Source organism: Neophocaena asiaeorientalis, unplaced genomic scaffold (genome assembly GCF_003031525.2).
Source record: "Neophocaena asiaeorientalis asiaeorientalis breed wild unplaced genomic scaffold, Neophocaena_asiaeorientalis_V1.1 scaffold150, whole genome shotgun sequence".
Taxonomy (NCBI): domain Eukaryota; kingdom Metazoa; phylum Chordata; class Mammalia; order Artiodactyla; family Phocoenidae; genus Neophocaena; species Neophocaena asiaeorientalis.
This window is the reverse complement of record NW_020176571.1, coordinates 5732284-5745894: the sequence shown is the minus strand read 5'-3', so window position 1 is coordinate 5745894 and position 13611 is coordinate 5732284. Positions and strand designations below refer to the sequence as shown.

Here is a 13611-nt window from a genome sequence, read left to right as displayed (position 1 = left end):
AAGCTCTACTCTGATTGGTTGATGCCCGTTCCATTCTGGTTAAGTGATTTGAATATGCCCCTCCCCTCACCCCCTTCAGGTATATGAACAGCAATTCTTAGGCAACTCTGGACCTTCCCAAAGCCTCTCCAGAAACACAACGGGGTGGGGGGTAGCTGGGTCTGTACAAGAGACATGTTGGAGAAAAGGATGAACAGGGACAGGAAAATGACCTCAGGCTTGTATTTCCAATTTTCCTGCCCTGGCTTCCCAGCCACTGTCTCATGCAAGGATTCTCAGCAGTCTCACAAGACTTGCACTGTCGGCCAGAGCCAGGGATGATGGTGTCTGGGGGCAGGAGACCAGCACACCAGGCCAGGTCCTGTGACCTTTTCCGCATCTCCCAGCTGTGCAGAGTAAGGAGGGTGGGAGGAGCCGCTCTTGGGGTCAGGGTGGGGCTGGGGTCAGGGTGAGGCTGGGGCAGCCTGCTGAGATGCCCTTTGGCCCCATATGACTCAAGTTCAAGTTTATCTTTGGGATGTCCAGGATAGAGATGGTGTGTGGAGGAAAAGAACTGGGAGGAAGGCAGCTGGGGGGTGGTCTGGAAGGAACGTCTGTCCCATACAAGCATCTCCACTAAACTCTCCCGTGGGCCCACCTGGGAAGAAGCAGGGAGGCAAGGGGTGGGGTGGGGATGGAGGACCCGACACCTCAGGTACCAGGGACCGGGCTGTTTGAAGGGCCCCCGGCCACCCCAAAGGCTCTCTAGCAACCCTGGGAGGATTTTCACAGCTTGGGTAGGAGGAGAGACGTGTTGGGGGCAGGGTGGGAAAGGAAGAGGAAACTGGTACCTGGGCCTGAATGTGACAGCCCCACAAAGCCGGGAAAAGGGAGGGCTCCCCCGACGCCACGGTTCTTCTTCCTTTGCCCTGGTGGGGAACTGAAGCCTTGGGAAGAAATGCCTCCTCTCCCTGCTGCCCCTGGAGCGGCTCCCAAATTCACCCGCTGCCCTCCCCAAGTCTCCCATCACGGACGAAAACCATCTCTTGAAGGTGCCCTCGGCCAGGCACCCCTGGCCTTTAGAAGATGTTGGCATCTTCTAAAGTTGACAACAATAAACATGTATGGAACCCCCATTAAGTGCCGGGCGCGTGTCAAGCAGCTTACAAACATAACTCTCCCGTCTGTCCTGCAAGGTGGTTCCCATCATCCCTGCAGTTCCCAGGTGGGGCCGGAGCTGAGAGAATTGACGCAGATAATGAGTGAGAGCTGGGCTGCGGGCCCTCCGAGCCCACCTCTTTCCTCCGTTCACGTCTTGGCCTCGTCTCTGATAGCTCCTTGTTCCCAGCACTGGTTCATTTTCCTCTTCCCAGCCCCTAAACATGGGCATTTCCCAAGATTCAGTGTCTCTCCTCTTGAGAAGCTCATTTTCTCTAAAAGCTGAAGCCACACAGCCAGACCGGCTAGGAATAAATCTACATATGTACGATTCTGTAAGGCGGAGAAAAAACACCCTGACCCCTAGGATCAGTAGGTATTCTACGGTCCTCTTCAGTTTACAAGGACTGGTGGTAACTGCGAAAAGGATTTTCCCTAAGACTTTGGTGTGAGGCAGTAGCAGGACAAACTCATTTCAAAGTTTCAGGGTTCTTGGTTTTGCAAGGGGACGTGGGGAGCTTGTGCGCTGCTCGGTTAGGTATTGGAAATGCCTTCTCTACCTCAGTTAGCGTGGAGTAAAACTCCTGGGGGCTAAATTAGTTTGTGTAATAAAATACCAGCAATCTTTAGTGGTTCCCCTGGGGGTTCTAAGGAGAAGGTGGGGGGGTCTCTTCTTGGGCTGGGGGGCGGTGGTGTAGAGAGGAGGCCCCACTGCAAAGAGAGAGGGGACTCTGATCCGGCCTGGAGCAGGGGTCAGGGCAGATGACCCACACCCTGTCCCCTACCTCTGGCTTCCTGGACGCTGTCACTATCGTGTTTAGGTATCCAAGGAAATGACAGCCCCGAAGGGCTGGAGGACACAAGATCTTGAGGCTCAAGATCTTTCATCCTTTTTTCTTTTATTTTTTTAATGGCATAAACCTCCTATTTATTTTTTACTCTCATAATTCCGAATCTTTAAGTACAGTGTTTAAACAGAGACTAAGCTCTGGTTTTCCTTTTCTCGAATAAGCTCTCCACATCTTGATACGATGCCATAGGTAAGACTGTGGGAAGAATGCTTAAAATTGTTTAAAGGACAAGACTGTTTTTACGCATCCTCCAAAGTTTCAAAGCCCTAATTACCTGATGTGCAAACGGCAAATCATTATAATCTGCTCATTAAAGCAAGTCCTATGAGTAGCACTACTTTGATTTAAACTCTTTAAAAATAGTGCCGTTGCATTCTTTAGAAATCGTCTACACTATGATTTCTTGTTCAAAATGCCTCTTCTTTTTATAAAAAATTGAGGTGTAATTGACATATTAGTTTCACGTGTACAACATAATGATTCCACATTTGTGTACATATGAAGTGATCCACACGACGTCTAGTGAACATTCGTCACCGTTGTTACAGTTTTTTCCTTGCGAAAAGAACTTTTAGGATCTGCTCTCTTGGCAATTTTCATAGTTCACCCTCATTTCTCGCCTGAACTCTAGTCTGTGTTTCCACAAACCCCTGAAAGGTCTCCACTTGGCTGTCTCCCATTACCTCATTTCCAAAGTGCTTCTGATTAAAAGTAAACCTTGCTACCCATGCCCCACGCCACCCAGGAAGCAACAACTAGACAAACAGGTTTCCCTTTCTAATGATCCCAGTTGTCATTGCCAAAGCAGCCTTTCACACAGGAACCTCGGAAGCAAGTCATCCTTTGTCCTTGTGGTCCTGAGTTACCAAGGCACCAAGTTGCCTACTTAATCTGAATGGTTTCTTTGAATCTTCCCTATGAGACAAGGACTGTTATTATTTATATCCATTTTGCAGGTGAAGAAACGGAAGACTAGGGAGGCCACATAACTCACCAAGGGTCACCCAGCTAGTAAGGGGCAGAGCTGGGGTCTGAACCATGGGCTCGGTAGAGGCTTCTATCGGTCTCCCTAAGGCTCACCTGTCTCTTCTTTCTTCTTCAGCTCCTTTCTTCTTCTTTTCTTCTTTTTTTGCACCATGTCCCTAAGGCCGTGGCACTCAACCTCTATGTTTCATCCGCAAACTAGTACGGGAAATCTCCTGCCACCAATCTCTCCTGCCTCCAGCCCACCTGTCACATTGCCACCTGACAGTTCAAGACAAAACACACGGATTTCACCATGGCCTTCCCTTGCTCAAAGAATCTATGGTGGCTCTGGTGTCAACTTGGCAACCCAATTCAATTCAGTCTCGTCCAGCCCACCCTCTTCTACAGGCGCTGGGGTCCCCTAGAACTTGGCGTCTCATCACTGGCTCCACACAAAACCCTTCCCTCCAGACTCAGACAGACATGCTGGTTGTCCCCCAAATAAATCCAGCCCAATTTCTCCCTTGAGTCTTCTGCTCAGGGTCTTCCCCATCCTTAAAGTCCAACTCAAATCTTCCCTCTTCTTTGGCAATCCTGCTCCTGTAGTGGGTTGAATAGTGGCCCCAGAAAGATGGGTCTAGGTCCTGACCCCCAGAATCTGTGAATGTGAGTGGCCTTGTTTCGAAAAAGGGTCTTTGCAGATGTGCATAGACCCTCAGTGCAGGATCTCAAGAAGAGGTCATCCTGGATTTTGGGTTAATGACCGGTGTCTTTCTAAGAGACAAGAAAGGGAGATTGGGACACAGAGACACATGGAGAGGAAGACCACGTGAAGATAGAGGCAGAGAGTGGAGTGATGCTGCCATAGGCTAAGGAACACCTGGAGCCCCCAGGAGCCAGAAGAGGCCGGGAAGGATGCTCCCCTAGAGCTATGGAGAGGAAGCATTGCCCGGCTGACATGTTGATTTTCAACTTCCCGCCTCCAGAACTGCGAGAGAATGTTTCTGTTGCTTTAAGGCACCAAGCAGTAACCAATATGGCTCCATCCGGGTCTCCCTCCTTTTGAACTCCTTCGGCTTTTGTTGCATAAATCTGTCCCCACTGCATCACTCCACTCCACTAGTTAACATTTTTACTGCCTCTGTGTCACTTGCAGGACAAAGTTCAAGTTCCCCGGCACGGCATCCAGGGATGGGCATGATCTGGTGGCACCTCCCTCCTGGCCTCTCTGCCGTTGTGCCGCCCTTGTGCTTGGTGCCCTGGTAACGCCAACCACTCAGCTGATGGTGAACTCAACACACACAACTGCTTCCGATTTCCGACCCTCGCACACTCTGCTCTCCATCTGGAATGCCTTTCCTGCCCACCTTGTTCCCCTGACGTGCTCCTAGATATCCGCCCGCGGTGCTCAGAAAGTAGCTCCTCTGCGAAGCCTCCTCTGTCCTCTGAAGCACCTGTCCTCTGCACTGTCCCTCTCCCAACCAACCCACCAGGCAGAGCGAACCACTCCCTTCCCTGTCCTAACTCCGTTCCGTCCGCACGTTTCTGTTATTTGCGTACTTGTTTGTCTAGCTAGGCTGCAGCGTGTATTCTGTGAGGGAAGAAATGGCATTGTATTCTTTTCTGATTCCCCAGCACCCAGCCTGTGCGCACCCAGCAGGTGCCCCGTTCATGTCTGCCGAACGGAAGCTCAAGTTCAGCAGTTAATTGTTTCACAGCCCCGGAACCTTCAGGGGAGGCTACCTTGGCTCTCCCAGGGACTGGTACCCTAGCTGGCCAAAGGCTTTCTTCTGTGCTCTTTTTTTTTATACTTTTTTTTTTTTGGCCACACCATGCAGCTTGCAGGATCTTAGTTCCCTGACCAGGGATTGAACCTGCACCCTCGGCAGTGAAAGCGTGGAGTCCTAGCCACTGGACCGTCAGGGAAGTCCCTCTTCCATCCTCTTAAGGTTGGTCAAGGCTGTGTCTCCATCTCGAGGGTGCACCGGAGGGGCAGGAGGTCCAGTCTGAAGCTGTGTGCACCCCACCCTCTCTCTCCCCTTCCTCCACTCTTGTGCACCGGATCTGAGCTCCGGGGCCCCGCCATCCCCCTGCTCCCACACCTGGCTTCACATACCTGGGCCTGCTGGGTCCTCTCCAGCCACAGGGCACGGTCTGTAGCGCTGGGACAGTGCACAGTGAGGGCGCTGGAGACACACTGGAATTCGGTGAGGTGGATAAGCAGGAAGCTGCCTGGGTGGAGGAGAAGGTCTGCTTCCAGGGCTGGACTTTATCTGATCCCCTTCCCAACCTCTCCTTCTCCAGCCGATGGGAAGGAGAAGGAAAAGTTTCCCCCAGGAAAGACATACTCGCATCTCGGAGCGGTCGGCACACAAGCTTCTCCAGCATGAGGGGCGGGCGGATAACCTTGGCTTTGTCTGCCCTGCGAAGGGGCTTGGTCACCAAGAGGACATCAGAGAAGAGGAACAGGTACACATCCAGCTGGGGGCAAGCGAAGAGAGAGACGAGGGTCAGCTGGAGCAGGGAGCAGGCGGGACAGGGGTCGGGGCTCACGCATGGGTGTGTGGGCGGGTGCAGAGCTGTGGGATAAGACAGCTGGGAGCCGTGCTGCTTTGGGCCCTCTCTCACTTTACAGGTAGGAAAGTGGCTGACTCAGGGCCATGCCAGCAAGCAGAGCAAAGCCAGAACCACGTCCTCTTCCCAACACACACAGAAACACACACAAAGACACACACAGACACACATAGACACAGACACACACACAGACACACAGACACACACAGACACAGACACACACATACAAAGGCACAGACACACATACACACACACATACATACATAGATACGCACACAGACACACACAGACACACACACAGATACACATACAGACACCCACAGACACACATAAATACACACAGAGACACATATAGACACACACATAGATACACACAGAGACACACACACATAGACACATACAGACACACATAGACACATACAGACACACACATAGACATACGGACACCCACAGACACACATAGATACACACAGAAACACACAGACACACACAGATACACACACAGACACACATAGATACACACATAGACACACACACAGATACACACACAGACACACATAGATACACACATAGACACATACAGACACATAGATACAGACACACACACAGACACACACATAGATACACACATAGACACATACAGAGACACACAGATACACACAGACACACATAGACACAGACACATACATACACACACAGACACATACAGACACACACATAGACATACAGACACCCACAGACACACACAGAGACACATAGACACACACAGACACACACACACACATACACACACACACACACACACACACCCCTCTTCTCCCATTCCCAGCCTTCTGACGCATCCCGTGTCCCACCGTCTCTCCCTTCTTTCTCTTAGTTCTCTCCCATCTTCTTCGCTCCTCCCACAGCCCCCTCACCTTCCCTTCTCGTCCCTCCTTCATGCGTGCAGGCCCCTCAAGCAGCAGCTGCCTGGTGTGCTCAGAAGCAACCCCCAGCATGGGGGCCATCAGGTCCAGCGTGGAGAATGGACGCAGGTTCTGAGGGGTGCAGAGAGCACAGGAGCGGGGCACTGGGCATCCTGCCTCTTGGAGGACAGGAAGCATCCCAGTGCCTTCGTTTCACTCCTTTGCACCTGGCCCCTGGGACCCTCACCCTCGGGAAGGAAGGATGGGCACACACAGCCCACGGCACCTCTGCCTCTCCCGCTGCAGGCCTCGGCTTCATCCGTTTTCCTGGGGGCCTTGCTTTTTTGGACGCCCCCTTCCCTCCGCCTCTCTCACCTTCTCCACCTCCTCGCTGGACGGCTCCAGGACCTCGTAGGGCCCGATGCGCTGGGCTGCAGCCGCCAAGCTCTCCTGCTCTTCACCCTGGCGCACCTGCTTGTTGATGTGTCGGAGGAATGACTCCACCGCCGCGATCTAGGTGAGGGTGGGGTGTGGAGGGAGGACAGCTCAGCTCCTCGTCTGTACATCCCACCCAGACAACGACACCAGTGCCACGCTGGCACACACACGTAAGGAAAGAGACCTCAAGAGTCCCTGGAGATGCGTCCCCACTCACCAGCCCCCAACTCCCGAGGGTCCAGCCCCAGTGGCCCCTACCATGGCGGTCAGGGCCTCCCGGGCGCGGGCCTCGGGACTCCTCTCGAGCACAGCCTGGAGCAGCAGTGGGTACTTGGTGATGCGCTGGTGGGGCTTGATGAGGAGGTCCCCCAGCGTCTGCCTCCCCGAGCGCTTGTGCTTCTCACACCACTGCCAGGGAAGGTGGGCAGGGGTCAGGGGGCTGCAAGCCACCCTCCTGCCCCGCCCCGGGGATACCCTCAGCCTTGGAGCAAGGTCCGCCGCATCCCCCTTCCCCAGCAGCCCCTCTCCCACCTGCACGAAGGTGTGGAAGAGAGGGTTGTTGTCCTGCTGCTTCCAGGCGTAGGCCATGGTCTGCTTCACTCGCAGGCAGTACAGGACGTAGGGCTGGAAGCGCTGGCTGAACTGGAGGGACAGGTGTGGGGCGGGGAGCGGGCAGGGGAAGGAGCCTGGCCTAGATCCTTAGTCCAGCTCCCGCCAATCCCAACCCCCCACCACTTCCAGCCCCCCTCTCTGGATTCCAAGGAGGAGTTGAGGTTCCGAGGGGCCGACCCGCTGCCGCCCTCTGAGCTCCATCCTCAGCCCCCGCCACGCCCCACCGCTCTGGACCTCACCCGCCATCAATAATTTAGCTGGACCGTTTTCAGGGCACTGCGGATCCCATTTCAGCCCAGCCACGGGGTGGTGACCTGAGGCTTGCCCAGAGCCCTGCTCCTGGGGAAGAGGGCCACCAACGGCCCCCAGGAGACTGTCCCCCTGCCTCTCTACCCCAATCCAACTCTGCAAGGCCACGTTTCCCTGGCCAGTGAACTGGGAGGAAGTCAGATCCTGGGCCTCTTGCTTTCTCTTATCACCCTTCACGCTCTGGGTACCCTGTGGCCTTTCACATCCCCTCCCCCTAGGCCCCTGAGGGGCAAGTCGCTTAGGCCCCTGCTGCTTGTTGTCGATGGGTCTCTGTCCCGGACATAAGATTTCATGGTCGGTGAGAGCTTAGGTGTAGCCCTTCCCTGAGATAGCTGCCCTCCCTCTGGGGGCTCCAGAAGCCCAAAGAGCCTTCGGGACAGAGGTCACACTGGTGGAATGAAGGTAAGAGGTGAGGTGGTATTTAGGGGTAGGGGTCGTGCCCTTGGACCCCCTCGATCACGGCAGGGTGCCAGTGGTATGAGCATTCCAGTGGACAGGACCCCTTGGGGCTCTCCCAGTCCTGCCCCATCCAGATGGGGCCCTTCTCCCCGCCTCACCGACAGGAAGCCGTTTTGCAGGCTGACAGGGTCCAGAGGCTGGCCCGAGGCTCGCGTCTCCTCCAGGGTGGGCCCCAGCACCTCTTCCCAAAAGCTCTGGTGGGCTCGGATCAGGCTAGGGACATTTCCAAACAGGGTCTCAGCTGACACCTGGAGGAGGGAGCGGAACATGCCTCGGCAGGTGACCTGTGGGCAGCACGGGCGGTGGGCAGGCAGGGACGGCTAAGCCCGAGTGGCAGGGGCTGGGTGGGACCTGCAGCCTGCTTGGGGTCTAGAGCAAGGAGGGGAGTGGGGAGGGCAGGGTAAATGGGGGTTGCAATTCCGCTCTGTGACCCCGCCCCCACTCCCTGGGTCCCACACCCCGAGTGCCCACTCACTTCTGTCAGCAGCCCCACTCGTTGCAAGTTCAGCAAACCGGCGGCTAGGAACTGGATGCAGGGAGGGCTTTCAGCGTCTGACCTCCTCCTCTCAGACCCCGGCCTAGCCAGCCCTTCACAGCATCCCCACCCCCACCTTCATACCGCGAGCCTCTCTCCCAAGACACCGGGCGGGTCTCAGGTCAGGGGGACCTTGATGTCCTGCCCCTTCTCCCCAACAGCCGTGCCCCTTCCGGTCTGGAGAACCGGGTGGGGGGAGTGATTCGAGGGACACGGTAAAGGTCCAAGGATGGGGCCCGGGGGCGGGGCTGCCGGGGATGTGGCAGGGGTAGGGCGCCTCACATCCGTCATGATCTTGAGCTTCCGGACGTAGATGAGCTCGGTGGTCAGTAGCTCCCACAGCGCTTCCTGCTGGTGGCAGAGCTCCCGGCTCATCTCCTGGGTGGGGATAGGGCTGGTTCAGCTGGGGAATGATGGCAAGACCAGCAGCTGCCATCTGCTGAATGCTACCAGATCTACTGCACAGAAACCTTTAACCCTCCACCAATCCTCCAGTGTGTAGGGGGTGTTATCCCCAGGTCACAGAGGAGGTGACCGAGACGCAGAGAGGTTTGCTGTCTTGACGGAGGTCTCGCTAGTATGTGGCAGGGCCGGGATCTGAAGCTACAGCAAGATGCCTCCAAGTGCTGTCCCTGCAGACCCCACTTCCCAAGGCCTTTCCCTCCTCCGGGGCAGAGGTGAGGGGTGTGTGTGTGTGTGTGTGTGTGTGTGTGTGTGTGTGTGTGTGTGTCTAGGACCCCCACGGGGTCAGACACTGTGTCCCGGGCCCACCTTGTGTCCAGGCACCAGCTCCTTCCAGGACTTCTCAATGGCCAGACTGCTGTCACCGTCCTCTCCGATCTCCCAGTGCCGCCGGTCCTCTGGGGGCAGGCGGGGCATCCCAAACATGCTGAACGTGTGCAGCCTCACCTCCAGCTTGTGGGCTCTGGTGACTTCCTGGGGGCACCGAGAGGGGATTAGTCCTGGCCGCTTCCTGGCCCGGGAACGGCTGCGTGTGTGTGTGTGTGTGTGTATGTGTGTGTGTGTGTGTGTTGGCAAGTTGCCCTGAGCTTGAGTGAGGACATGCAGGCCCGAGGGACAAGGATCAATCCTGGCTGGGATTACAGGGTACAGGGTGCTGCCGGAACACGCATGGAGAGGCAGAAAGGTCTGCAGAAAGGTCCCTGGACAGAGGGGTCTGACCTGGGCTCCCTGACCAGAAAGATAGCTTCCAGGGCTCTCCTGAGACAGAACCCTTCAGAGGGACCTTCAGGTGGAGACCAGAACGGGACTTAGGGAACCAGTGGTCTCAGGAACATTTTGACACTTGCCCATCAAACGGACATCTTTATGAGGCAGCCTGGCTTAGAGATGCTCCCCTGAGAGGTCTCTAGACAGAGCCGCACCCTGCTTCTTGGAGGGGCTCCCATGTTCTCAGCTCTGATGGTCTCTGGAGGACGTCGCAGCTCAGGCTGTGAGCTTGGGGATGGGAGGAGAGGGACCCCTTACCTTGAGTTTGGGGAAGTGATGTGTCCCAACCCCAAAGGGGCCTCCATGCCTCTTCTCAGGCTCTGGTTCTCGCAGCCTCAGGGGAGACAGGCCTCGGGCCGGGCCAGAACCCTTGGTAAAGCGGACATAGCCTTGGAGGTGTCGGCCACTGGGATCCTGGAGGAGGAGTGGGGGAGTCCTGGGGGTGTCCTCTCCCCACAGGAGTCCCAGACAAGCAGTGGGGCCTGGCTTGGCTCCGGACAGCATCCCCTACACCAGCAAGTTGGGCCGGCTCACCTCTCCCCTCAAACCAGTTTGGTGAGAGCCACTGTGGCCCTGAGTCACAGCAGCCACTTCCAGGGAGGCCACTGAGCCAGGCAGGGGCCCGCCGGGCCCAGGTCCCCGGGGGGCCTCGTGCAGAGCAGCAGCTCTGGCACGCACATGCCCAGGCTCTGCGTGTGTCCCAGTGTCCCCCTCCAGTCCCACTCCCGTGTGTGCTCCCTGCACCACGGCCGTGCCTGCACGGCGCCCGGTGCACACGCATTCTGGGGCCCTCACAGCCTCCTGCGCACGTGGGGATGGGGGCACTCACACGTGCAGCCTCCTCCCCGGGGCATGTCCCATCCAGCTGGGAGTGGCTGCCCTTCCGTGTGCGAAGCTGAGGCCTGGCCCAGAAGTCTCCTCCTGGGCAGGCCTGGTCACATTCCTTGATCTGCCCATGGCCTGATTTACCCCACAGACATCCTAGTCTCCCTTCCCACCCTCAGCTGCCTCCCAGGGCCAAACCCTCCTCCAGTCAGGCAGGGGGTACCCTCGGCCGGAAGCAGAACTGACCTCAAGGTGGAGGGAGAGCCTAGAGGCTGAGAGAAAGACTGCTGCACCTCCACGCCCATTTCTTTGGTTAGCACTGGAGGCCGACAGGAGGGTGGAGCTGGGGTGGAGGTGGGCAAGCCCTCACACCCCTCCCCACCTGTAGAGCAGGAACACCTTGAACCTTTGTTCTTCTTCCAGGCCTGACTCAGAGGCAGGCAGGTTTCAAGGAGCCCACCAGCTCCTCCCAAGTAGAGGTGGGAGTCTGGGAGGTGCCAAACCCTGGGTTTGGTGACCTTCCCCACCAGCTCTGTGCCTGTGACCAGTCTAACAGCACTGAGGGCCTGGCCCCTCCTGGCTCTCTGCCTCACCTGCCCCATCTGTCTGGGATGGGTGTGGAGTCCCGGGAACCTGGCCCAGCACGGCCATCCTCACAACCCACGAAAGAAGGCAGGGGTGCGGGCTAAGAATAGAGCAGTCCAAGGCCTGGCAAGGGGACAGAGACTTGAAAGCCTGGGTGTCCTCCCCCCTGCCCCACCCCGGTCACCTTTGGGACACAGCCTGGACTCACCAGCACGGGGCCTCCTCGGGGATAGAGGCTACCAGGAGTACTCAGGGTGGAGGTCCGAAGCCGGCCCCCATAGGTCTCAATGCGGGAGGCCACCAGTCCTTGGAGGCGACCCTCATTGGGTGGATCAAAGGCGTGCATCCCTTCTCTCCTGGGTCACCTCCCAAGGGTCATAACTCCAATGTTCAGGAGAAAGAGACCCGCTGAGGCTGCAGAGAGAAAATAAGGAATGGAAGGGCCAACCTTGATCAGTGGGTGACACCAGGCTCGAGACAGAGGAGGGAGGGGGAGGGGAAGAGAGGGAAGGGGAGAGGGAAGGCCAAGGCTATTTGCTGGGAGAGCACAGCTGCCTCATCTACGACTTGGTGGGGGTCGGGCACACCCCGACACGCTGGGTAGGAAGCCCCTTGGAACCGTGCCCCTTCCCTCTCATTTGCGCATTTTGGGTACCAGCTCCTACCCTGGCCTCAAAGGATGCTGAGGTCCTAAGAGTAGCTGGGAGCAAGGGTCCCTCGGTTCCTGGATGCCCCCAGGCATTCAGGATGCCCCTTGCACCTAGCTACACCCTCCCCTCCTCCAAACACGGGAGTGGGGGATGAGTGTCTGGGGTGGCGAGCTGGAGGGGGCCCGTTGGATGCAGCCCCGCCTGCCACCTGTTTTTGCACAGCCCACAAGCTAAGAATGTTTTTTACATGTTAAATAGTTGGAAAAAGTCAAAAGAAGAATAATATTTCACAACATACGAAGATTATATGAAATTCAAATTTCCATGTCCATAAATAAAGTGTTATGGGAACACAGCCACATCACCTCCTTGGCCAGTTGTCTGTGACTACGTTCCTGCTAGCTGTGACAGAGACCACAGCGGCTTCAGAGTCTGAAATATTTACTATCTGGTCTTTTACTGAAAAGCTTGCCCCACCCCTTACCTGGACCCTCCAGGCCACAGACAGCTATCCGGCCGCTGGCCTTACAGACGAGCCGAGGGGGAGCAGGCTCTGTTAGGTCTTCCCCAGCCAATGGGAACTCCTCCGTGGGGCTGGGAGCCTCGCGCGCGGGGCGCCATCCCCTCCCCCTAAACCTGATAGAGGACCCGCTCACTGGGGCGGCAGGGCCTGGAGAGGAGAGACCTCCTAAGCAGGTGCTGGTCTCCCTCCAGGTGGCCCCAGAATCCCGCGCAGCCCGCCCCTTACTTTTCCTCTGATTTATGAGCAGGGGACAACGTTCCTTGTCTCCCGGGCCCCCTCCCAATAATCCTCCCTCCTAGGGCTCTGAGTCCCTCTTCCTCCCCGGGGTCCTTTCCGAGCTTTGACCCGGCTTCCCCTTCTCTCGGCCCCGCGCCCCCAGCCCCGGCGCCCCGCCCCAGCCCTCCCGCCACTCACCTGTGTCCGCAGGTGTCCCGGCGCCCGCTGCCCGCGCTGCCAGCCCCCCGGTCGCCGATTGCTCCCCCGGCGATGCCCACCTCGCGGCCCGGCCGGGTGTGGGACCGAGCGGCCCGCGGGACCAGTGCAGCGCAGCGCGGGGCCGGGCCGGGAGGGGCGGGGCCACGGGCTGGCTCCTCCCCCTCCCGCGGGCACCGGACCCGCGGCGCAGTGGGCGCCCGTGGGGCCCTGGGGACCGAGCGGCTCTGCCCGGGCTGCGGCCACCCCCTTCCCCCGCCGAGGAGGGCTCGCTCCTCAGGGACCCCTCCCCGCTTCCCCTCGCCCCTGAAGTCGCCACCCACCCTGGCTTGCCCGCCGCCCTCGCGCGCTGCAAACCCCCCGCGCCCCCCTCCCCCCGGCCGGGCGGCGGTGATGACTGAGTGACCCGCAGCAGGTGCCCACCTCGCTTTGCGCGTGCTGTGAGTGACTGACTAGCCCTCCACTGCCCTGGTCTCGGCCCCGTCTTCCTCCTTTAACCAGGCAGGGGAGCAGGACCCGCAGCAGAAGGGGTGTCGGGGTTCACGGACCCCGGGGGCTCTGCCCCCACCTCTGGCTGTGG

General features: G+C 57.7%; 1 protein-coding gene across 2 annotated transcripts in view; it reads right to left on the bottom strand.

Moving 5' to 3' along the window:
* Positions 1-13059, bottom strand: part of PLEKHG6 (pleckstrin homology and RhoGEF domain containing G6) — a 16176-nt gene extending 3117 nt beyond the window's left edge. Inside the window, exons 1-13 of one of the 2 annotated variants that reach the window (XM_024733127.1) lie at positions 13014-13059; positions 11635-11840; positions 10275-10430; positions 9558-9722; positions 9069-9164; positions 8727-8777; positions 8350-8499; positions 7403-7513; positions 7130-7279; positions 6809-6946; positions 6446-6565; positions 5303-5435; positions 5071-5186 (exon numbers count right to left, since the gene is read on the bottom strand). In XM_024733127.1, coding sequence (XP_024588895.1) covers positions 5071-5186; positions 5303-5435; positions 6446-6565; positions 6809-6946; positions 7130-7279; positions 7403-7513; positions 8350-8499; positions 8727-8777; positions 9069-9164; positions 9558-9722; positions 10275-10430; positions 11635-11772 — 1524 coding nt within the window. In that variant the 5' untranslated portion in view covers positions 11773-11840; positions 13014-13059. Of the gene's footprint in view, positions 1-5070; positions 5187-5302; positions 5436-6445; positions 6566-6808; positions 6947-7129; positions 7280-7402; positions 7514-8349; positions 8500-8726; positions 8778-9068; positions 9165-9557; positions 9723-10274; positions 10431-11634; positions 11841-12560; positions 12630-13013 lie in introns of those variants that run through there. The other variant, XM_024733128.1, reaches the window with a different exon arrangement.
* Between the last annotated feature and the right edge of the window lie 552 nt (positions 13060-13611).